This window comes from Glandiceps talaboti, chromosome 3 (genome assembly GCF_964340395.1).
Source record: "Glandiceps talaboti chromosome 3, keGlaTala1.1, whole genome shotgun sequence".
Taxonomy (NCBI): Eukaryota; Metazoa; Hemichordata; class Enteropneusta; family Spengelidae; genus Glandiceps; species Glandiceps talaboti.
The window spans coordinates 554,840-580,359 of NC_135551.1; the positions used below are offsets into that span (position 1 = coordinate 554,840).

Here is a 25,520-nt window from a genome sequence, read left to right on the forward strand (position 1 = left end):
GCCACAACAGTCTCTGTTTCATGCCAAAGTAGTCGCCGGTAAATTAATTTCTTCAACAATTGTAGAGCTGAGCAACCTGATCAAATAAATCAACACCACCCATGAATCTGTTGTAGTCCTTCAGTAATGGAGGACAGGAAACTGATAGTGTACCATTTGATGACCGGCGGGATACTGATGTTGACTCTAAAGGTGCAGTTGAAGGATGTTCAGGTTTGTGAATGGTTGACAGGAAATAAACCGCCTTGTTGTCGAACCAGGATTGAAATAAAATTGGTCCACTCATCTTCCATCATGACATGCCTTTGGTGACATTTCGTAACTCACGGGGGTTCAAATACATTTTGTAAGTTCTGTTTCTTTGACATGTTTTCTGTTAGTACGAACTGTACCACATGTATACACTTTGTTCTGGTATAGTTTTTTGCAAAGTGGTACTGAGGTGTAATAGTTATCTGTAAAAAGCCAGTGTCCTTTACCTTCGTACCCATCAATAAGCTTCAATACCACAGTTTCACTGGCTGACTGTGCCACTGGTACATCATTGTTGTCATCACATTTACCAAGATAAATGATAGATTGGAGTACGTATCCAGATGTGGATTCTGCCATGATCCATTTTTTGATGCCATATCTGACAGGTTTATTTTTAATGAACTGTTTATATGACAGTCTGCCTTTACATGGCACCATTGACTCATCAATGCTTAGTTCTTTACTAGGTTTATAAAGTGTAAAGTTTATCTGTATTTTCTGCTGGTCGTGCTGCATCATTGGACACATGTAGAAATCTGTATATTTGTCTGAAACGATCACGTTTCACTACATCTGAGAAATTTGTATCAAATATAAAACAATTCTTAGACCAGTACATCTTTATATCTGGTAGTTTCATTACACCAGTGGCAAGAACCAGACCAAAGAAGGCTTTCATTTCAGATTTATTTACCTCATGCCAGTCAACTTTTGTTCCTTCACTGATTTTCTTCTCAGCATTTTGGTCTGTTTCATTCAAAAGTAAATCCCAGGGGTGAACAAATCATTTTGTGAACGGGTGGTCCCCGGACCAGTGCCTTACAAAATCCAGTGGTACTGCTGAAAGAATTAGTGGTCCTTGGTTCCGCTATGTGAATCATTAAATCTTGCCTATGAATCTATATTAGACGTACACCACTTTTAGTTGAACAATACACAATTTATAATGATAAATATAAAGTTGACATGCTTGGTTTCAGTCAATTGACAATTCTATTATATTTGTAACGGTTATTTTTGAGGCATCGACGAAACAAAAAACATTGAACGGCGACTTCACTTGGATTTCACGAAGGATTAGAAATTTCACATAAATATGTGACAAGAACATTGAAAAACAGTTTTAGATATGATTGCAGTATGACGACAAAAGTTGTACTACGTTTTGTCAAACTTGTCTGGAAAACCCAGATATTGCAAGCAAATCATCACAACTGTACAAAGAAACTGACCCCTTCAAAGTTGATCCGATAAAATCTCACGAAAAAAAAACTACCAACACATACAAATGTACATTGCCTGACTAGGAGTCCGTGTGTCCATGGTGTGACTGTGTCAAGATAAAATCAAATTCACCAGTTGTCGAGGCTTTGGAAAAAGACCTAGGAACACATACATTGCCTGACTAGAGGGAGTCCGTGTGACGGTGTGGAGATAAAATCAAATTCGCCAGTTATCGAGGCTTTGGCATATCATATCACAGTGCTAAAATAGATACTTCGTTGACTATCTGTAAGTGTAACACTAGAATCAGAATGTTCATTTTGTGTCATGCTGGTCAGTTGTTTTCCTAGTATAAATCCATAGCTCAAAAAATTGACCATTGTCCGTATTGTCCATTTAAAACTTTACAGCCATTCACGTTTCAGATGGGTCTAAATTATTTACGAGATGGATAGCCACACATTACACAGCAAATTTACTTGGGAAATGGTCGTTTATTTGAGAGGTACTACCGCAGTGTGGACACTGACGTCCTATGTTTACAGATAGTAACAGATAAGATATCGTGGGAAATGCCTTGGCGCATACCATTTCTATATAGGGTTGGTCTTAGCACATTATTTTTAGTTACACCTAAATTACATGCAAGGAGAAAATGAAACAGGTGGTGTATATTTTTGATCGTGTAATGTTTTATCTATTACAAAGTAAATGATAACAAGTCATTGAGAATGACATAGTCCCCGCTATAATTGGGTTTTAAGGAATTATCACTACTCTTGTGAACCTAAAACAAACAGACTTAGATATGTTGTGTGTGCTTGTTGGACATGGAATATGCCTCCAACAATAAGGATTGGTTGGGTATGGGGGATCATATCACGATGAAAATGGAGTCTGAGTTATGGATTTGGACATGGAAAATTCACAAACAAAATGGCTGCCAGGCAGCCATATTGGATCGTATCACGACGAAAATGGATATACACATGAATGTCATAGAACACTGTCCTAATACCAACTTTAAATGAGATCTGTTCTAGCATGTCTGAGTTATGGCTTTGGACATGAAAAATCACAAACAAAATGGCTGCCAGGCAGCCATATTGGATCGTATCACAACAAAAATGGATATGCACATGTATGTCATAGAACACTGTCCTAATACCAACTTTGAATGAGATCTGTTCAAGCATGTCTGAGTTATGGCTTTGGACATGGAAAATTCCCAAACAAAATGGCTACCAGGCAGCCATATTGGATCGTATCACGACGAAAACGGATATACGTATGTATGTCATAGAACACTGTCCTAATACCAACTTTGAATGAGATCTGTTCTAGCATGTCTGAGTTATGGCTTTGGACATGAAAATTCACAAACAAAATGGCTACCAGGCAGCCATATTGGATTGTATCACAATGAAAATGGATATGCACATGTATGTCATAGAACACTGTCCTAATACCAACTTTGAATGAGATCTGTTCAAGCATGTCTGAGTTATGGCTTTGGACATGAAAATTCACAAACAAAATGGCTGCTAGGCGGCCATATTGGATCGTATCATGACAACAATGAATATGCACATGTATGTCATAGAACACTGTCCTAATATCAACTTTGAATGAGATCTGTTTAAAGCATGTCTGAGTTATGGCTCTAGACAGGGAAAATTCGCAAACAAAATGGTTGCTAGGCGGCCATATTGGATCGTATCATAAAACAAATTGACGTGCATATGTATGCTATAGTATGTTGCCCCTGTACCAAGTTTGAAAAAAATCGGTCCAGGCATCTCCAAGAAACAGCTGCGGACGGACGCACGGACGGACGGACGCACGGACAGACGGAACCCAATCCATAAGTCCCCGTTCCGGACTTCGTCGGCGGGGACTAATAAGCAGCATAAATGCTCAGATTTGGAGTGCATTTGTGTTATGTGTCTAACAAGCAACCCACACACCCGAAATGGAATGAGCAACACGTGTGCACACATCTGAGGTTCGAAGTCAACTTTACATGTCAAGACCAGCATATTGCAGAAAGCAGTGCAGGAGGACTGGTATGGTATCGTCAACCCTTGTAAGTCATTGGAAAAACCAATATGACAGTCAGTGATTGCTATCATGGAAGTAACTGAGGTTGGCAAAAATGATGAAACCTTTGTTATTCACTTGCCTAGTGGACAAACTTGGTAACTTTTGTCCCGGACTTTTGTGGGATAACATGAATTTGGATGACTTCATTTCATGAAAGGGGTTCTACTATAAATCATTTGAAGCTCCTTTATGAATAAAAACAATACAATCAATGCTGACAGAATGATAGCAAATAAAATGTTTCATTTGATACATTTTATTTATTATACAATGAAATTATTATTCTTGTCTTCCTAGTTGTTGTGTCCCTAAACCGGTATGTCCCTACTAGTAATGATATGAACCACATGTGCGTTGAGTGTTATCTCCTGTCTATCATTTCACATTGTTGTTGATTCAGTGAAATAAACTACAATGTAAGGCCGCTACTATAACGTATTGACGCACCACTACCCATTCAAAGTTCACGCCCCCCTCTCTATAGCATATTGCTGGTTTGAAGTCGGAAGTCACCTGATAATACTTCATGACCCATCGAAAGGTTCATGCAAGGCTTGTAGTTTTAGCTCCATCATGATCGTATTTCTTGTTTCTTCACATTCAGTTGTTGCTGTTCCTACTTTTTAAAATGATTATTTACAGTTTAAGGTACTGGTCCGACGGACCAGACAAGGTCAAATTTGTGTGGTCCGCCCCAAAAAATCACTGGTCCCGGACCTCGGACCAGTGGATTTGTTCACCCCTGAAATCCCATACTTCATCGGTAAAAAAAAGTTCAAAATAATCAATAGCTTCACTGTCTTCATTCATTTGAAAGGTAGGTCCACATTCACTCTCAAAATCTATCACATCACTTCTCTCTTGCTCCTCTTCTGTCCATGTCATGACATCACTGTGTTGTTGTTGTTGTTGTCCTATATGTTGTCCACATTCACATCCACGTCCAGGTCCAGTGTCACGTCCTCTCTGTTGTTGTTGCTGTTGTTGTTGTTGTTGTTGTTGTTCGGGTAATCAATGTGTACGGGTCTGAGAACGACCACATCCGGCATTGTTATTGTTTACACTTGGTTCACCCCCGTTATATTCGGAACGTGTGGCACTGATTTCTCATTCAGTGAAGCCGAGAAAATCATCACCACTGGACTCCTCTACAACACATTTTAGTTGTTCGTCATCTCCGATGTCAACTTCTTTCACATCTAAATAGTTGAAATCACGTAAAATTTGTTGTGAATGACGTGATTTACCTGAAGTCGATCGGCGGGGTAACCAAAGAGTTGATCCTTCACCTTTGTCATCATTGCTGCTATCACTTGATACGCAACAGTCTCTGTAGTCAACTTTACTTCGCTCCCTTAGCGACCTGGCCGCAATTTTTAAAATTTAAAATTTCTGTCAAGAAAATTAGTTTCGATCGGCTGTTAAAGTTCACTACCTCAAGTCAAGGCCGCCATGTTGCATATCAATGGAAAGCTCGAGAAAGACACTATGTCATAAGAATAAGCATATCGCCCTTAACGATTAAGTATGATGATGACAAGGCCCTGAACAGAAATGATGCTGAGGTCAAAGGTTAGGTACCGTTAGACCCGATATATCGGGTATCCGCCCCGAAAGGGTTAATGTTTTTTCATTTGTCTAGGAATACCTGATGTTATCTTTGTGATACACATCATCAGATGGGTGTTGCTATGGGCGTGGTCTTGTTGCTATGTCTATTTGCATACACTTTAGGAATGTTTATTCAGTTGTCTATTAATCCGTTATCTTTGCAATATATGCGATCATTTGGCTGTTGGTATGGGTGTGGGCTTGTTGGTATGCACATTTACATACATTTTTGGAATGTTTATTTAGTTGTTTATTAATCCCTGTTGTATATGCACATTTATGTGATTGTTTGGCTGTTGCTATGGGCGTGGTCTTGTTACTAGGCACATTTGCATACACTTTTTGAACGTTTGGAATTTATCTAAGAATCCCTGTTATCTTTGTGACATACACAATTCTTTGGCTGTTGTTATGGGCCATAGTTGCTATGGATATTTGCATACATATCTAAATGTTTACTCACTACCAGATGATGTTGTTATTTTAGCAAAATATACTGGCACATGGTTGTTGCTAAGGGCATGGTCATGGTTGCTAGGGCCAACTGTCAAAATGTCACCCCAGATGCATTGCCATTAGATTTCGACCCAATATACTCATCAGTTTTGGAATTAAAAATGTTTGACCAAAAACACACATTTTTAACCCTAATTTGCATATTACTGATGAAATTGGCATATCCTTCAGGGCTCAAAGTTAAGATTTTGCATTAGTAGCATTTTGCCCCTATGTTAAAATTTTAGGAGCAAAACTAAAAACTTCAGGGGCATTTTTAGAAGCCCTTGAAAACCAAACTAAAATTATTTTTGAAAACACAGTCAAATTTACCTTGTAACCACTTGTTTGATTTTTTCCTTCCGTAAGGAAGGTTATGTATTATTAAGGATGAAAAGTCTCCGTGTGTGTATCACCATTTTCTAAAAAAACGACTACCTCAATTCAAAGTAATTTTGTAGTCGTGTTCTGTAGGGTAATAGCAAGAACTGATTATGTTTTGGTAAACATGCCATGAATATCAATGAGCAATTTACGTAATTAATAGTTTTCAGTAATTAGGCTATATCTCAAGAATTCCGCCATATCTTCAAATTCATTGTAACTTGGTACATAAATTTGCAATACCAAAGTGCAACTGTCCTGAAAATTTTGATAAAGCTTTTAGTTTTAACCCTTGTGAGGCCGCGTCGTTGATATCCGCAACGTAGCACTTCCACATTCTAGGCCACGTCGTTGATATCAACGACAAGAGTAATTTGCATATGCTGTCAATAAAGTGACATTATAATGGATTATCACTGTCCCGTCCTTATGCCCATAATAAGTAATGATGTACACGATATTATCTTATTAAATATTAAATTATTCAGGCAGCAGTCACGTGTTCGATATCTTTTATTTTTTGCTGCCAAATGCAAATAGCGCCTACTTAGCAATGCCTAATATGGCAGCCACTATGAATATCGATGTTAACCTTCAACATTTTGCTACTATATTGAACAAAGTAAACCCGGAAGACAGAGAGATTTTCACTCGACACTTTCTAGACAGCGATAGTGATGATGATGAAGAATTTTATGGGTTTGAGGAAGTAAATTTTGTCCTACAAGAATATATCGAAAACCCTCCGAATGACTTCAACTTTTTGACGTCGCCAATGGCGGGTCTCGCGATCCTGCCGATGACAAACCACAGATGCCAATGCCGTACGATTACTGCAAGGTTGGTTTACATGAAGACATTACAGCAGAATCTACACCATTGTCTTTCATAAGATTTTTGTTAACAGACGAAGTGTTGGATATAATCGTCCATGGGACATATCGTTATGCTGCTATCTGTAGACTTATATGTATGCAGTATTTGTATATATGAAATATACAAATTTGTTTGTATTTACTGTAAACATCGATGGACAGTACTGGTTGATTTTATGATAAATATTTTACTCAACACCCATACTATCTGTTTATTAATTTTTACAGCTACTTTCCAATTGTAACCCTTGTATTTATCAAGAAACTAAATTTCACATGCTTTTTTGCCCAAAAATGTGTTTTATACCAATTTTTATTTTTTGTTGTTCTGTCAATTTGTTGTTTTCCTGCTAATTCCTTGGTCAAGTTACTGACCATACATTCATGTAAATTAAAATTCAATATTTCATAATTATTGATATACAGTCGCTGCCACTTTATCGGGATCCTGATCAAGGGGATTTCCGGTTAAATGGGACGTTTTACTGTGTAACGGATTTTTTACATAGGAATTTGAATGGATAAACGGGACGCCCTATCGGTTAATTGGGACATTTTTTGAACGATATGAACAATAAAGTATTTATTCAGCAGTACAAAACAAAAGATTTTGTCAATGATGTGTCAATTTTTTACTGACCAACAATTAGCGACACTGTGACCAATGCAAAGATTGACTTTTGTGTCGTGTTTTGTCCTTGTCTACGTTGAATAAACGTGTGAACGACCCAGCTTTGGCAGCCGCTAACAGGGCGGCAATAAATCAAAGGTCGTGTCAACAGAAAGGGTAGGATTAGTTTAACTATCAGTGAAAAAATCGAAGCCTAAAAACAATCAGAGGCAAAAACCACTCACATTTTGCCATGTTGATAGCACACATACTCAACTGTAAACTCTCGCTGATAGTGATAAAGTCCAACTGTTGAAACATTTAGAGCTGCCTGGTGTTAGCCAAGTATCTGCTGCAAAGAAGTTTGGTACATCGCAAGTCTCAAGACTGGTGAAAGCAAAGCATCGGATCATCAAACAGTTCAACAGTGCTAGCGGCAATCAAAACCGTAAACGACAGAGAACTGGAAAAGAAGAAGATGTTGGTAGTGCACTGTTTCTGTGGTTTTAACAGAAACTAAGTCAGGGTGCACGGCTGTCGGGGCCTATGCTGAAACAGAAGGCGACGGAGCTTGCATTAGCACAAGGGAGTGACTTCACCCCGTCTGATGGTTGGTTGTTATGCTGGAAAAATCGCCACAACATTGCCTACAAATGGGAACAGGGTGAAAAGCAGAATGCAGACTTCCCAGCAGCCCAACGCTGGAAGACAGAAAGCATATCGAACATTTTGAACTCATACGCAGATGAAACCGGGCTTTATTTTCGGGGCCTTCCTGACAAGGGGCACTGTGTAATAGGCGATGACCTGCAAGGTGGAAAAAAGGCAAAGGACAGAACCACCACACTTGTATGTGCAATACATTTCAGGGACAGAAAAACGTAAACTTTTAATCATTGGTAAAAGTAGGCAACCCTGCTGCTTCCCTAGAGATTTGTCCCGACTTCCAGTTGACTACAGCAATTCAAAGAATGCGTGGATGACAGGCGATTTGTTTACCAAGTGGTTACAAAAGTGGGACAGTGAACTCCGTTCAAAACGTCGTCGGATCTGCCTACTTATCGATAACTGTGCCGCTCACCCGTCAACTGTTACATTGCCAAACACCGATATGAAATTCCTACCACCGAACACAACAAGTTTAATTCAACCAATGGACATGGGAGTTATCAAGAATTGGAAGGGCCACGACAGAAGTCGACTGAATGCTCGTACCATTGCTGCACTCGATGCCGATCCAGATCGACGAGCCGTTGATGTTGCGAAGCAGTTCACTGTCTTGGATGCCATTTACCTGGCGAAAGAGTCATGGGATGCTGTAAAGCCAAAAACACTCGTTGGGTGTCTTCGTAAAGCCGGTTTGTCAGACCCAGACACCGTAGTCAATGATGTCGCTGTCGTTAAAGAAGATGATAACGACGATGCCCTGGCCGATGTCCCCATTCCAGACAACATGACGTCAGAAGAATTCAACGAGTACGTCGAGATGGACATTGTCATCGAGGTCACCGGGGAGCTGTCTGATGCAGAGAAGCTTGAGTCCATTTGCGAAGCCAAACGTCCAAAGAATGAAGATCATGACTCGCACTCAGACATACAAAATGAACCACCAAAACTCACCGTGAAAGAACAGAGGGAGATGGTCGACTACCTACGCCGATTTACTGAGAAATGGTATGGTTTCTGTGTTGCCTATGCTCCGTCAAATCGAAAACGCTGTCTACACTGATGTTGCAGAAGCGAAAAAACAACGCACTATCGACTTGTTTTTCAAGTAGGTGTTAACCCGAGACGAGATTGTACTCCTTCCAGAAATTTATTTATGAACATTTCAGAAAAGACTTTCGCTCTTTTTATCAGAGATAAACAGACACTCTTTTACACTTTTATCATCGTAGTTTTCTACCTGAAATTTACATTGTATATTTGTCAAAACATGTAGTATTTTTTTTGAAAGGGTTAAAATGTAACAATAAATTAAAGTCAACTTAAATGTATCAATGTATGTGCGATGTTACATGAATGTCTGAGTAATCTAGTAGTGTATGTGAATGATTGGAGTGTATGTGTCTGATTGTGTGGGTGTGATCGACCAGTTTTTCAACCGGCCGTGTAATTAGGACGGCCGATTAATCGGGATAAATCATCTACTCCCAAGGTGTCCCAATTAAACGACGGCGACTGTACTTGTAGATGAGACCATATCCCACCTGTTTTGGTGTAAAATGATTACTATCAAAACATTGTGTACAACTGTGTGCAGCCTAAAAAGTCCTTGGCCTAGGGGGTCAATTGCATGGAATGTCTATGGCACCTTAACCCTTTCACCACCGATTCTCTCAATTGAGGGAACGCCAAAGTTCATTCACGTACCTCGCCGTTATGCCATTTAACGGTAGCTATTGCTGCAAAAATTGCTGCCATAACTAGTTCCACACATGCATATTAGCCTTGTTTATCTACACTGCCATTTTGAAAGCATGACAGTGAAGGATATCTGGAGTACGATCCAAATGACGGCTCTCATAACATGGTCTACGATATAAATTATGTCACTATCTTTGGATATTTCGACAGAATTGACTCAAAATACATCGTTGAATACAAGTATTTAGCTATGGGAACACACAGTACTTGTGTGTAAGCATCAAATTAAAAAACTGTTATGAGTTTCTTATTGGTGCTAATATTTTGTAGTAATAAATTGTCCTTCAACTTTCCTTTTGCTCATACACATGTACTACTTGTTAGATATTGTGATGTACTTTGATTTTATCATTAAGTTAAATGAGTCAATATCCTATCAACAAATCCAGGGGAGAACACTGGTATAGACATTTAAAATTAAATGGAGCCATTGCGTATTCAAATTTCTGTTATTTCACCTTGAAAATGTTTGTCAGGGTCAATGTCTGTATTTATGCTGCCAAGGGATACTGCATCTTCTATCACATTCATATACATCCAAAACATTAAGTGTAAGTTCCTACCTGTGCAGTTGTGGCAACACAAACAACTTCCCCACGATGTGAACTCATAATACGAGAGAATGCACTGAGGACGTCTGGAATTTGTTTTAACCGTCCATTATCAGCCAGTAAAGTAAACATATTGACAGTGACATCATTACAATTCTTTTTCTTCAGCACTCCGAGTAAGGCCTCTATAAACATAAACATAGAAACACACTTATACTATATTGTCTTAAAAGACATTGTGAGCCTTAAAGTGAAAAGGTTTGAAAAACAATTCTGTGCACATCACATAAACTATTATTTGACCAATAATGTTCATTGTCTTGGTAGATCAACTGATTTATAAAGGTTAAAACACATAAGGCCTAAAAAACAAGTCATTGAGAATGACATAGTCCCCACTATGATTGGGTTTTAAGGATTTAATCCAATTATCACTACTCTGATCACGCAACAACACTTGTGAACCTAAATCAAACAGACTTAGATATGTTGTGTCTGCTTGTTGGACATGGAACATGCCTACAACAATAAAGGATGGGTCGGGTATGGGGGATCGTATCACGAAGAAAATGGATATGCACATGTATATCATAGAACACTGTCCTAATACCAACTTTGAATGAGATCTGTTCAAGCATGTCTGAGTTATGGCTTTGGACATGGAAAGTTTGCAAACAAAATGGCTGCCAGACAGGCATATTGGATCGTATCACGATGAAAATGGATATGCACATGTATGTCATAGAACACTGTCCTAATACCAACTTTGAATGAGATCTGTTCAAGCATGTCTGAGTTATGGCTTTGGACATGGAAAATTCACAAACAAAATGGCTGCTAGGTGGCCATTTTGGATCGTATCATGACAACAATAAATATACACATGTATGTCATAGAACACTGTCCTAATACCAACTTTGAATGAGATCTGTTCAAGCATGTCTGAGTTATGGCTTTAGACAGGGAAAACTTGCAAACAAAATGGCTTCCAGGCGGCCATATTGGATCGTATCATGAAACAAATTGACGTGCATATGTATTCCATTGTATGTTGCCCCTGTAGGAAGTTTGAAAAAAATTGGTCCAGGCATCTCCAAGAAACGGCTGCGGACGGACGGACGCACGGACGGACAGACGGAACCCAATCCATAAGTCCCCATCCTGGACTTCGTCCGGCGGGGACTAAAAAAATTGTTTAGTTCCCCTTACCCAACCCCATCTAGCTTTTCTCTGCCGACCCTCAACTTTTTTTAAGTATTTGAGAAAAAAATAATAAAATTGCAAAAACTGTGAAGTCTCACAAGGAATAGTGGATGTGGAAACTGACATCAACTTAAAAAGACAATATAAAACTGTTCCTCCAAACTGTAATGGCTGTACATCTGATAGGAAGATATAAACACTAGATTTAAACTGAATACCTCCCGTAAGGGACTCACTAATTATGCAAATAAGCCCAAGGTGCAACCAGGCTATGTGCCCATGCTACAGAAGTAGGTTTGCGCACGTGCAAACAGAATACGTTAGTTTATCTGGGAGGAGCATTTGGTAAATCCGACCCAGGTAGTTTGTCAACATATTAGTGGCTGTTCACACATATTGGTTACATGTAGTTCTTGCCTAATCCGAAGAGTCCCTTGTATATTTTTTTCAAGTAGCAGTGTTTTTGCTGCGTTTTTTTCCGGTGCGTACATACATGTATGACCAGTCTGGGTGAAACACGTATTTCTATAAACTTATACTTAACATTAACAAGCCATTGAGAATGACATAGTCCCCGCTATGATTGGGTTTTAAGGAATTATCACTACTTTGATCACGCAACAACACTTGTGAACCTAAATCAAACAGACTTAGATATGTTGTGTCTGCTTGTCGGACATGGAACATGCCTACAACAATAAAGGATTGGTCGGGTATGGGGGATCATATCAATATGAAAATGGATATGCAAATGTATGTCAGAGTACACTGTCCTAATACCAACTCTGAATGAGATCTGTTCAAGCATGTCTGAGTTATGGCTTTGGACATGGAAAATTTGCAAACAAAATGGCTGCCAGGCAGCCATATTGGATCGTATCACAATGAAAATGGATATGCACATGTATGTCATAGAACACTGTCCTAATACCAACTTTGAATGAGATCTGTTCAAGCATGTCTAAGTTATGGCTTTGGACATGAAAATTCACACACAAAATGGCTGCTAGGCGGCCATATTGGATCATATCATGACAACAATGAATATGCACATATATGCCATAGAACACTGTGCTAATACCAACTTTGAATGAGATCTGTTTGAGCATGTCTGAGTTATGGCTTTAGACAGGGAAATTCGCAAACAAAATGGCTGCTAGGCGGCCATATTTGATCGTATCATAAAACAAATTGACGTGCATATGTATGCCATAGCATGTTGCCCCTGTACCAAGTTTGAAAAAAATCGGTACAGGCATCTCCAAGAAACGGCTGCGGACGGACGGACGGACGGACGAACGAACGGACGCACGGAACCCAATCCATAAGTCCCCGTTCCGGACTTCGTCCGCGGGGACTAAAAACTATAACCCGAAAAATTATATTTTGAGGGACCTGTTCTAACACGATCCAAACACTATTACACAGTGACAATTTGTATAATTGAAATTGTAAACTGATATTCTTGGGTACGAACTAACTTACTTGCTTGTATCATTTGTACAAGGTACTAGATTACAGTTGCACACGTACACACTAGCATCGGCATTTGGTCGATCATTACCACACCAAAATCGTTAGATAGATGAGAATTTTTTTTTCAGATTACAGATTACATCTACAGTAGGTCGTAGCTACAATGTAGCTACGTGCGGTTTCTTGGTAGAAATGTCATTGATGTTATTTTCCTTCCGTGTTCTAATTCTTTGAAAGTACATTTTGTATCTGTTATGGCTGTTTTATGAAATTATGATTGATTAAACTTGTATTTCTAAACCCAATGTCCCATCTCAGAAAAGTCAATAAAATCACAAACATGTGCTTCTCCGAGTTATCCCGATGTGTACGAGTACCACCCCAGCTATTTCAAAACAAACGCAAAAATGCATACGTCGTGATGGGGTGAGTACAGACTCTTATTTGGTCTCTGCTCTGTCTCCGTGTGTATGTTTGACTACGATGTCAGTCGATGTCATTTACATGACGAGGATTATTGCTGGATAGTGCCAAAACATATGGAAACGATTTTTGAGAAATCTGGAAAGAATTTAATACGATTTCTCAACTTTCAAATTTGAATGAAACAAATATTTATGATGCCTCCATGATTGTACTTGTAGTCTTGTTAGTTCGCGTTACGTTCATCTCCACAACATGCACAGAGCTACAGATCGTAGAGAACATTCGACAGGTACATTGTATACGAACTAGACTAGGCAGCGATGTATGATCTGTGTGTACAACATAGACAGTTGTCCTTGAAATTTGAGGATCATTACAGAAATAAAAGAGTTGCCAACGTTAGATTTGTTTTATTTATGAATTATATCACTCGTTCATCAGTATCAAATGTCGCACTAAATGTTTCAAAAATGTCTTGCTTCTGGGTCATTAGAAAATTTAACTGAAAGTATGGGAATTCTTGATCGAAACATATTCAATCATAAAATCCTCAGGTTTCTGACAATTTCCAATACTTGTTACAAGAAAGGCTGCATTCCAAGAATATTTGGTTAGCTACATGTATTACATCTGATGCCTTACACGTGACACGCATGATCATTGTCCAGTTTGCACCACATGGTACGCCTCGCCTCCTATCCTGTACATGTACATGTTCCGTACGTTACTAATACTAGCTTGTCTGTCAGTGCCACATTTTGCTTCCTCTCTTCATTTTTCTCAGATGTTTTAAGAATTTGAAAATAGTCAGTGTCCGATCGACAAAATTTCTTTCCACCGAAGTTTAGAAAACATTTAGTTCTACTCTACGTTACATCGTGTTGTTGCATCATACATCATGAGACGTCACATTGACCTCACACTTCGCTTCATGCTTCCTTCAACGTCCCTATGAAACTAGTTCGAAGGCTATCGCTAGCAATAGCGTGGCCAGTCTTGTTTTACCGCGTAATCGTCAAATGTTTTCCAAATAAATATGAATTTATTTATTTCTTTTTTTTTTACACTTTGGGTATTTTACTTGCTATTAATACTTCTGGGCAACTCATATTTAATTTTCCGACCTTAGAATTTTTTTTCAATGATCGTCAGGTTTTAGTACTTTCCTAAGCCGGTCCCACAACTAAACTGTTGTGGTTATACTTATAAGTTATAGCTGGGCGTTGTGGCCGGTAGGTAACCGGCTATTATCTACATCACTGCTTATACTAGGCATAGGTATGTCAACGACACTACTACTCGACAGAAAACACTTATCACGCAAAAAAAGTTGTATGAAATTGTGATTTTACTAAGGAATGTAGCAACCCAGAACGTACATCGATCAAACTGAGGAACATTTTGGTTTCATTTTATGTCATTCTATTTCAGTAACAATATCATTTTCATGTACCGTTCGCATATGTGAGCTTGATTTTAGGCAAAATATCGGGCTAATAGAGTGCACACAGACTCTTTTGTTCGCTTGTATTGTTTGCACGTTGTTTATTTGCACCATTCACAGTGTTTTATCAATGTTTGTGTAACTTGTAAGCCTAATTGAAAACCGGGCCAATGGTTTTTACTAGGCAAATTTGAAACAAATTTTGCGTCAGTTTGAGGGTAAACCTGCTATATTGGCTACCAAACTTATTTAAAGTCAGTTATTTCTACTCATGTTGCATCACTTTGTATTTACAAGCAGTATATATGAAATATGAGAGCCATGTGATACTTTTTCAATGCAAAATGGGATGAAGATATGAGGGCAAAGTCAGTGCTCCTTACAGCAGTTTGAATTTCACGCATATGCATACATTACCCATAATCCTCTTTATATAGTGGACATCTGCCTTTAACACATGTACTAAATGATATTGAAATTCAAGTATGCATTCGTATGACATATCCTAATTACCGAAAATCATTAATCATGCAAATTAGTTATTAACACTGTAATGGTACATCAACCAACTTTATAGGGCGTATAAACTTTGTTATGTTTAATGTATGAAATAAATTATATTGAAATTGAAGTATGCAGTTTAAGATATAGCCTAATTACCGAAAAAAAATTATTATACAAATTATTCACTAAATCTTCAAGTGAAATCAACAACTTTTATAGGAATATGCACTACACTACTGGAAGAAAAATAGTTCCGGTATATCGCGATTAACTCGCGAGTAAATCCCGAGGAAATCGGGGGGAGTCTTTCAGTGAAATCGCGAGCGAAAATGTTGACTCGCGTGTTGACTCGCGTGTTGACATTACGTGTACACACACACGAGTTTCGAGTAAACGCGAGTATGGATATCGTTCTATAGGATTTGAATAAGGAGCAAATGCATTTGAAGGTAAGCAACATTCATGAGATTTCAACTAACTGACTTATTGATTGATTGATTGATTGATTGACTGACTGACTGACAGACTGATTGATTGTTAGCTACGAATTTATTTGTGACGATTGTAAACATTTACGGGTTGATCGTGAAAAAAAGGAAGTAGTTATCACGTTGAAACGGCAATCTACGTACGTTGTGTTTTCACAGCGTACAGTAAACCTTACAGACGAATTTATGTTGTACTTTTATTAGAACTTTTTGCTTTGTAACCTAACTGTTCACCATCGAATTCTTCACTTTCATACAATGTACTCGCCAGGTAGGATGGGAAGCAACAGTGTCGAAACCACATGTGAAAGGACGTCCACACGAATGCCCGTACCGTTTGTGTCAAGTTCTCACTGCATACCACATGGTACACACAGCATCGGGAGGATGATTACTGACTGGAAGAGCCTGGCGATTTCATCATCCTTGAACTTGAAGTTTGAGTTCGCCGCATACCATTGACATATAGACGTTTAGAAACTGGGAGATATAGAAATGAACCAGTGGTTGATAGACTTTGTGTATTTTGTAACCAAAATGCTATAGAAAATGAGATTCACTATATTCTATATTGTAGTCTTTATGATGACATACGTACCATTTATATTAACACAGAAAATAACACTGAGTACATCTGACAATGTGAAACTGAAGTACTTGATGACAAAACAGGTTACGAATACGGCAAAATTCATCAAAGCTAATTTTTTATGTCGGAGTGAAACTTTGTATCGGAGTTAATTCAATTTTTCCAACACTGTATGTACAATTCCTTTTTTGAACTATAACCAGGATATATTGTAAATATATCCTTTTTTGTTCAAGGTGACTTATTGCGTTGACCCGTTTGAAGGAACTAGGTACATTGTGATTACTGTGGTCTTCACAACATTATTTTACGTAAATTTCACCAGTGGGATCTGTAAGTAGGGTTTCTAAGATATCGGCACTGCGGGAAATCAAAACACTTCTCTGTACCATAACAAAGCGTCATTGCATACTGTTTCAACTTCCATGTATTTCCTCCGCCAACTTTGACAGATGAAGAGTCTGTGTTACAAACAAGCGACCTATCGGTCAGAATAGCTCCGCTGTTTTTTTTTTTAATTTAATTTTTTATTTTGGTGACATGTAGAAGTGGTTCAGGTCTTCAGCTCTTCACTATGCAGTTTTGTTTTAGCGATGCAATAAAGTGGTTAGTGGTTTCATATGTCTCACTATAAAACACATTTTACACAGAAGTTGGTAATGTATTGTACTTTTATACCATAGTCACCATTTTATAACAAAAATCTACTGTTATGAAAAATTGCACAAAATCTCAGAAAAAAATGACTGGGAAATGCACACAAGAAAAAGAAAAAAAGAGGATTTTGAGGTTGGCTATAAATAATTCCAGTGTCTTACAGCTGTAACCCTGGAAAATTTTAATGATGAATGAAATAAACTAGGGATCTAAAATAATTTTGAGGCAATTTGAATTTCAATTTTCTAACAAATTTACAAAGTCAACAACATTCAACTTGTACTAGTTGTGGTAGATATATATAGGGAAGAAATGTATTAATCGCCATCTTAGTTTCCGTACGGCGACAATCTCAAGTACCCGGAAGAGAGTCATTCTCAGCCATACGTTACAGTGGTAACACTCATTCATGTTCGGTTACCTTTCACAAAGAAAACACAACGAAATGGTTGAAATGATCTTTTTTTTATTTCTTTTCATCACAACAACAAAATCTGCGTGATCAAAAGTGTTGTAAACTAAACCAGAAAGAATTATCGGACTGGCTAAACTTCCCGATGAACTGGAGTAAGGTCCTACTACTTCCAAGTAAGCCTCGATAGTACTATAGTACGTGAGAAAATCGTCTCAAACTAGCGATACAACTTTCAAAATATAACTTGACATGTCTTCATTTGTTGGAGTTGTACAATTCAAGACGGGTTTTCACTAGAAAACAACAATTCTGTGAATAATGACACTCTGAACGCAGCGATTTCTCGGACGATGTTACCACTGTAACGTATGGCTGACAACGACTTGCTTCCGGGTTAGTCCCTCGTGCATACGGGTGGATTGTCGGCGATTAATACACACATCGTCTGATATTTTAATTCACAGTGTTTCTTGTGACCGGCGCCTGTCAGCAGACTCTGCCATTTTTTTCATCATTCCATTGTATTTAAACCTTGTACTTGACATTTCGCAATATTTATAATTCTCAACAAAATACCTCAACATGCCTCACTTCGCTCGTACTCAAAGCAGCCCCGCGCGTAGTCCTGCTTGCATACGGAGGAATTCGGGACTCGATTCTGACAATTGTCCCTCCCCTCCGGTGTTTAGAGTCAAGTCAGTAATACAGACTCGTGCACCCGGACAGGACAAATGTATGTTGTTATGTTTAACGAATATACTGAATTACATTGAAATTGAAGAGTGCAGTTTTAAGATATTGCTTACTTAGTTGATTTCATTGATATGCAAATTTCCCTAATTAACATGAACAGATCTTGCTCAAAAACTACTCAGCAGCTTGAACGGAGGGTACCTAATTAGCATATATTTATGAGGATTATATTTGAATTCAGACAGCGCCCTCTAGTTGGACAGTGACCGTTAGTAGGTTTTCACGGAAATTTTCGTCGCTTCATATTATCGTCTTCGTTAACCAACCATACCTAATTTATGGTGATATTTGTATTGAATAGCCTTGTTGGTAAGTATTCGCATGTAATTTTTCAAGAATTTCTATGTAGTGAAACTGTCATTTTGACCATGCTACGGGTTTTTAGCAATCGAATATTGTTACAAGTTTAACGATGCCGCAAATACATGCAATGATATTTACATTCAAAATAAGTCGTGCTATCGATTTATCATGATATGAGAAACGTTGAAACGTAATTTCTGTTTGGCTCAAGGTCTTGATACAAACTTACAGACATTTAAAGTTGACCATGAATCGATGTTTCCATCATGGCGACCTTCCTATTGAATCACTGACTACGCGTGTTGCCAAGCCAAGAGCACACGCTGAGCTATACGCGTACACGTATATTCCGTTTCGGCCTTTGAAACTAGATTGACTCAGCTCAAATAGTAGTATTGGATATAATCATTTCGTAATTAATTTCAGACCAACTTCACACACAAAACTGTTTCGTCTTGCAGGTATATAGTAGCTGATGGTTGGTTGGTTGAAGGAGGGATTTGTGACAAGACATTCAGCTTTCCGAGTCATTCGCCGTGTGGATGTGGAGAACTTTGCTTTCTGTCTGAACTTTATCTTAGGTGTAAATTTGTGTTGAACTGTTTGTCTAGAGTGTCACCTTGGGTCATTTATTTCATTTGTCCATATATTGTACATTGCTCCTTTTTCATTTACTTTATTGCTATTGTAATTTTTGACTTGTACTCTTTAAATATGATCCTATTAAAACACTCAACTGTTCTATCACACAAAAGCAAGGTTGTCCTAAATAAAATACGTGTCATTTATTAACAATGCACAGCTTGCACATCTAGTGACATACCAAGGAAATTGAGTATCATATCTAATCAGTCAAAAAATAGACTATTTGAACTGTCTAAACGTAAGGTTATGAAAGTTAATTTGAAGCTTTAAAAAAAGGCGTTTATTCAGTCTGTGAAAACATTTCATTCAAATTTTATTCAATACATAGACTGATTAAAATCCGATGTAGATGTCGGCTAATCGTTCATTGCTATTTTACCTTCGTTATTTTGCCTGAATTGACCTTCTTGGTACATGTTTACATTTTTTAGCCTGATCGCCTCCGATCAGGCTAAAAAAATATAAACATGTACCAAGAAATAACGAAGGTAAAATAGCAGTGAACGATTAGCCGACATCTACATCGGATTTTAATCAGATTGATAGATAACATGACAGTTATGCGAAAACAATACATGAACAATTGTTGTGAAATCCATGATGTGATAAATTAGATCGAGAGGTGGAAAATGGGTCAACACAAAAAGCTATCGTTCAACATGAGCTGCAACAGTTGATTCGTTTTATGAGCAATAATAAAACATACAGAAGTGTTTCCAAAAAAGATGTATGTGTATATGAGGTATGGTTGAAAAAGATAATGAAGCGTGAAAAATACAAAAAAATAAGTTGTGACTTGAAATAATAAGGTATCGGATACAAGTAAGAACACGGTTTGAGGAGGAAAATATGCCAAACCCTACCGCATTAAGTATCATTGGTTGAGGTGATCAGTCGCACCAAAGTAGGATAGTATTACCAGATTATAATAGTCACGGTTTCATTGCTAAGGGTGAGGTTTTTTTTTTTTTGTTTCTCATCTCCAATGGAATAGTCAGGCGGGTCGGGCGGGCGAAATAAAAAAAAAAGGGGGCAAGAAAAAAAATGTATTTTTTCAGTTCTATTCTCTGTCCTTTCTGTCCTGTTAGTCTCTATACAACTTCATTTATCTTCTCTTTATTGATTTCCTTGTTACAAGTCTCTTTCCTTCATTTTAGCAAGGTTGACAAGTCTGTAGAACAACTTTGTAAGAAGATGATTAAATACTTATCATCCTGATGGGTGTATATCTGTAGCCATGAACTATTGTGTGATTTTATCAGGAGTACTAATACATTCGTCCTATTAATCAAAGTGGCATTGCCATCGCTAACAATGTTTTCAAGTTATCCAATTTGAACTTTAGTGTGTAACTTTTTGAAACACGTACGTGATTGTCACTGATCAGTGTGCTAGATGAATTTTCATTTATATAAACCATAACTTCTATGAAACATTTTTCTTCAGTGTGAACTTGTCAAAATAATCCACCAGATAACATGTCAAGCATTTCTAGAACTCAGAACCCCTTTGGGATTTACTGTTTAAAAGTAATTAAAAGTAATAATGTAAACATTGGAATGTCTTCAAAGGTCATGCATGTCATGGGTCATGAAACGGCTATGGAGTCGGTCATTTCCCTGATAATACAACTGATTTAAAGCTAAAAACTGGTCAAGAAATTTGGAATGCAGTATGACTTTTACCAATTTTAAGCATAATTTTGAAAATGATGGAAATATTCTGAGCTATTATTGCATTGCAGCAAAATGTACCGCGTGACAGTATTAATTTTGAGCCCTGTCCCTCATCAAACCTCAATGGCTTCTGCCATGATGAAAGACACATGCTGCTCTGACGTAACAAAGGGGTTGGGTAGACGGCGGTGTTCTGCCAAGGTTTCCAACAAGTGGGGACACAGGCCCCTTGGTTCCAAAAAGTGGTGTCATTTGACAGGGAGTGGGGTCAATTATTATTGTTTATGAAATATTCATATAAATTATCTCAGACCACTATAGAGATACTGTGGTCTGAGATATTCCATTACGTATAGACCATTACCTAACTACATAAAAAAATTCCATTCATAATAACAGTTCCCAGTAAGCTATTTTTTGAAAATAGTGTACTACACATTACACCTTAGAAAAAGAAGGCAATTAAGATTATGTAACTTTAAGTTATATATATATAAATATATATATGTATGTATGTATGTATGTATGTATGTATGTATGTATGTATGTATGTATGTATGTATGTATGTATATATGTATATATATATATATATATATATATATATATATATATATAATTATATATATATATATATATATATATATATATATATAGGAAGTCAGTGGTAAGATTTGTCCGTAGTACAGTGCTCGATACGTCTGCACGCAGAGCGGAGTATATGTTGGGTAATCTGAATATCAATGAATAGCAGTGCTAAAATTTATAATTCCTTTTTTCGGACAAGGACAATGACCAACTTCAAAATAAGTCACAGTGAACATATGATTGAATAAAAACTTTGAGAAATCCTAAACTTGTAACCACTTGTTTCATTTTTAAAATTGTTAGTACACTGCTGTGTTTATCATTCCCTCTTCACATTCATGACATTTTGAAGAAAAAAAATCCCTGACTTTATGTGAACGAAAAACTTACAAATAATAGTCAAACAAACTTTAAAATAATTTTTTATTAATTAACCGTTACTGGCTGTGTATCATGATTTGGTCCTGCTATATCAAATGACAGCATAGTTACCTACCGTAAACTTGCAATGATACGGAAAGCTGACATTAGGTGTCCTTGAAACTCAGAACTTGAATCTTTAACTAAAACTATCAACAAAGTCAAAGTTGGGATGCTCTGTAAATATTACATTAATTTTTTTCTGATTTGCACAACAAGTTCGTTCTTCATGTCTGACCGGGCGCACATGCATCGGCCGTCTATAAGTGGCCATGCCAGTGATTACGCATTGATTCAGTGCCCAACACATGTGTCACTAGCACTGTCAACATCATGCAACACGATCCCCTAACACAGCTTTTTCGGAATCAAAATACACATGTACTCATTTAATTTAACCCATCAACAAATGAAAATCACAACCTGTCCCATAAATTTGGTTCACGAAGGCTTCTGAGCTGTGGCATGGCAGATGGATGTTCCGGTAGCAAGTTCAGTGTTTCGCACACGTCAGTGATTAGGTCAGAGGTCACGACAGTGACAGTAGACAAAACATGTGACGAGAGACGTCCATTTCGACGTCTCATCTAATCCCTCTAATGTTTTAATTTGTAGATTAAGTTTATCAAAGTTGATCTTTTTGTGGCATTTTTTATGTTAACAATAGAACTGCGCGTTGTCACTGTATCTTATATGATGTCAACAAAACTTTCCCTTACGCAGTCAGTATACTTCTTGTGGGATTCACGTCGAGTCAGAGCCTGGCCTGGTCCGGCCGTGGACTTAGATAATTTTGATGTCTGCCGTAAAATGAATGCGCCAAAGCGACGCAAGGTGGGAAAATTATTGCTTCATTTGTAATTTTAGGGGGCCAATGTCGCAAGGTCGTGGCCTCGGCAGAACTGGCCTAAGACGCCATGGGGAACCTTACAATTTTGCTGTGCTCAGGGGTCGGTCGGAAATAAAAAAACTTTTTTTTTTCTGATGTCGGAGCTGCAAATTAGGGTCGGTCGGGAGATGAGAAACAGAAAAATAAAAAGGGCCGCCCTAATAGTAATCATTTAAGTATCTTGTGGGATTCAGAAGAAAATAAAATACTGCTGACAAATACACAAAGGGTTGTAAATGTAAAGGGGTGGAAAAACAAACAATGTGATTGTGTTTAAAAAAGGTCTTAAATGTGGGCCAGGATGTTATTGTAAAAACTGCGAAAATTGTGAAAGCAACGAATATACACATAGGGGAGAGAATAATGATATGGAAGTGGATGACATCGTGTTAACAGAGGGTGAAGAAATACTTGACATTACTGATGAACTAGAAACTCTTGTACAGTTTGAAGAAGAATATAATTTACCAGAAGAATGTGTGTTTGAGAGGGAAGATGATGTGGATGAGGGCGAGGACGGAGATTGGGATGATAACGATTTTCAGTTTCAAGAAAAATCAAACATAACACCTAATAAAAAAAATATGTGGTTCCGATTATTAAAATTTAGCAAAGGTGGGGTACATGTGTAGATAGAATTTTTAGTCTATTTTATTATATATATTTTTTTTCATGTGTGAGTGTCTAGTTTAGGGTTTCCATTGTTTTCCAAAAGGTCTCTGTGTTTGTTTATTTCTTCCCATCAGATATACAGCCGTTTCAAATTGGAAGAACAGTTCTATGTATTGTCTTCCTAGGTTGGTGTCAGTGTCCACATCCATTATTTCTCGTGAGAATTCACAACTTATTTTTTCTCGAATACGTAAAAAAAAAGTTTAAGGTCGACTAAGCAGTGAAAAAACTAGGTAGGGTTTGATAATCGGAACCAAACAATTATTTTTTAGGCCTGAGTAAAGAGTTATCAACGTAATAGCTTCTGTTTTGAAAATGGTGTTTGTATTGTTACTTTCTGATGTTTTCAAGTTTTTTAGCTTGGTCTTGCTGTTCATTTTTGGTATTTAAGTTACGTGTTACCTGTACATGAAAGAACACATCAATATAATAGTAATAATAATAATACTTCAAAAACACTAAACATAATAGTAAAAGAAATATAAATGTAAAAAACCTAAAAAATTAACCTGAAAGACTTTGAATTGGATTTACAAAAACTAATAAACGATGTAAGCTTATAATGCAATGTTCTCGCTATGTATGAAAGCGAGACAGTCAGGTACAACAGCACTGGATTTAGCTCTGGATGCATGCGCTACGATGTTCGACACGTCTTTCCAGATGGAAAGACGTGTCGAACATCGTAGCGCATACATCCAGAGCTACCCTGGATTATGATGGCAGTATCGTATATTTGGGGAAAAAAACAAACTCTTAGGGTGTCTTTATTTCTGTGGTCATGGAAAAACTCGTAAGTAATCAGCGTAAAAACAGTCATTTGTTCCATATACACTTGCGTTATCCATTCCCTGCATAGCGCAGAATTCAATAGACGTATTGGTCTCTGCACGGCGTCACTTAATCATGCCGCAAATACATGCAATGTACCGTACGGCCTTGAAATTTGGACCAGCTACTATCGATGGTATAGACAACAGTTTGTGAAAGTTTCCCCTTGGCTCAAGCCCTATAAGGCCCTTTAACCCTTTCACCACCGATTCCCTCAATTGAGGGAACGCGCTAGGGCGCCCACCGATTCCCTCAATTGAGGGAACGCCAGAGTTCATTCACCTACCTCGCCGTTATGCCGTTAAACGGCAGCAATTGCTGCAAAAATTGCTGCCATAACTAGTTCCACACATGCGTATTAGCCTTGTTTATCTACACTGCCATTTTGAAAGCATGACAGTGAACGATATCAGGAGTACGATCCAAATGACGAGCGATCGTAATTTTATGTGCGTTTTTCGCTCACAAAATCGAATTTCAACATGGCGGAAGTAATTAACGGCTCTCATAACATGGTGTACGATATAAATTATGTCACTATCTTTGGATATTTCGACAGAATTTGACTCGAAATACATCGTTGAATACAAGTATTTAGCTATGGGAACACATTGTACTTGTATGTAAGCATCAAATTCCCGCTAAGGCCGTGTGAGCTGCCCACGGCAGTTTATGGTTGAATTTTTGAATGTCGTTCAAATTTACGCAATCTTGTGACCGTGCCGACGCCCATGCTAACGTTCTAGGGGTAATTTTTGGCTATATCATGGATTATTTTGGTTTTATTTCTTTTTGTTACGGCTCAATAATGACTTGTATTTGTATTAGCTCACTGTGTAGAGGTCAGTGGAGGGAAACTTACGCTTGATGTTGGCGATTTTCCGATCGGATTTTTTACGTGCGTTTTTCAATGTAAAATTCAAATTTCAACATCGGCGAAGCAAAATCTGCCTCCCCTAACATCGTTTGCAATGTAAATAAAGGTGCTGTTCGTAGAAATTTCCACTC

The 25,520-nt window shown here is 37.8% G+C and overlaps 1 protein-coding gene across 1 annotated transcript in view; it reads right to left on the bottom strand.

The window, feature by feature from the left end:
• Window positions 1–25,520, bottom strand: part of LOC144432750 (ATP synthase subunit O, mitochondrial-like) — a 65,493-nt gene that overhangs the window by 15,383 nt on the left and 24,590 nt on the right. The window contains exon 5 of the mRNA XM_078121021.1: window positions 10,548–10,720. Coding sequence (XP_077977147.1) covers window positions 10,548–10,720 — 173 coding nt within the window. The remainder of the gene's footprint in view (window positions 1–10,547; window positions 10,721–25,520) is intronic.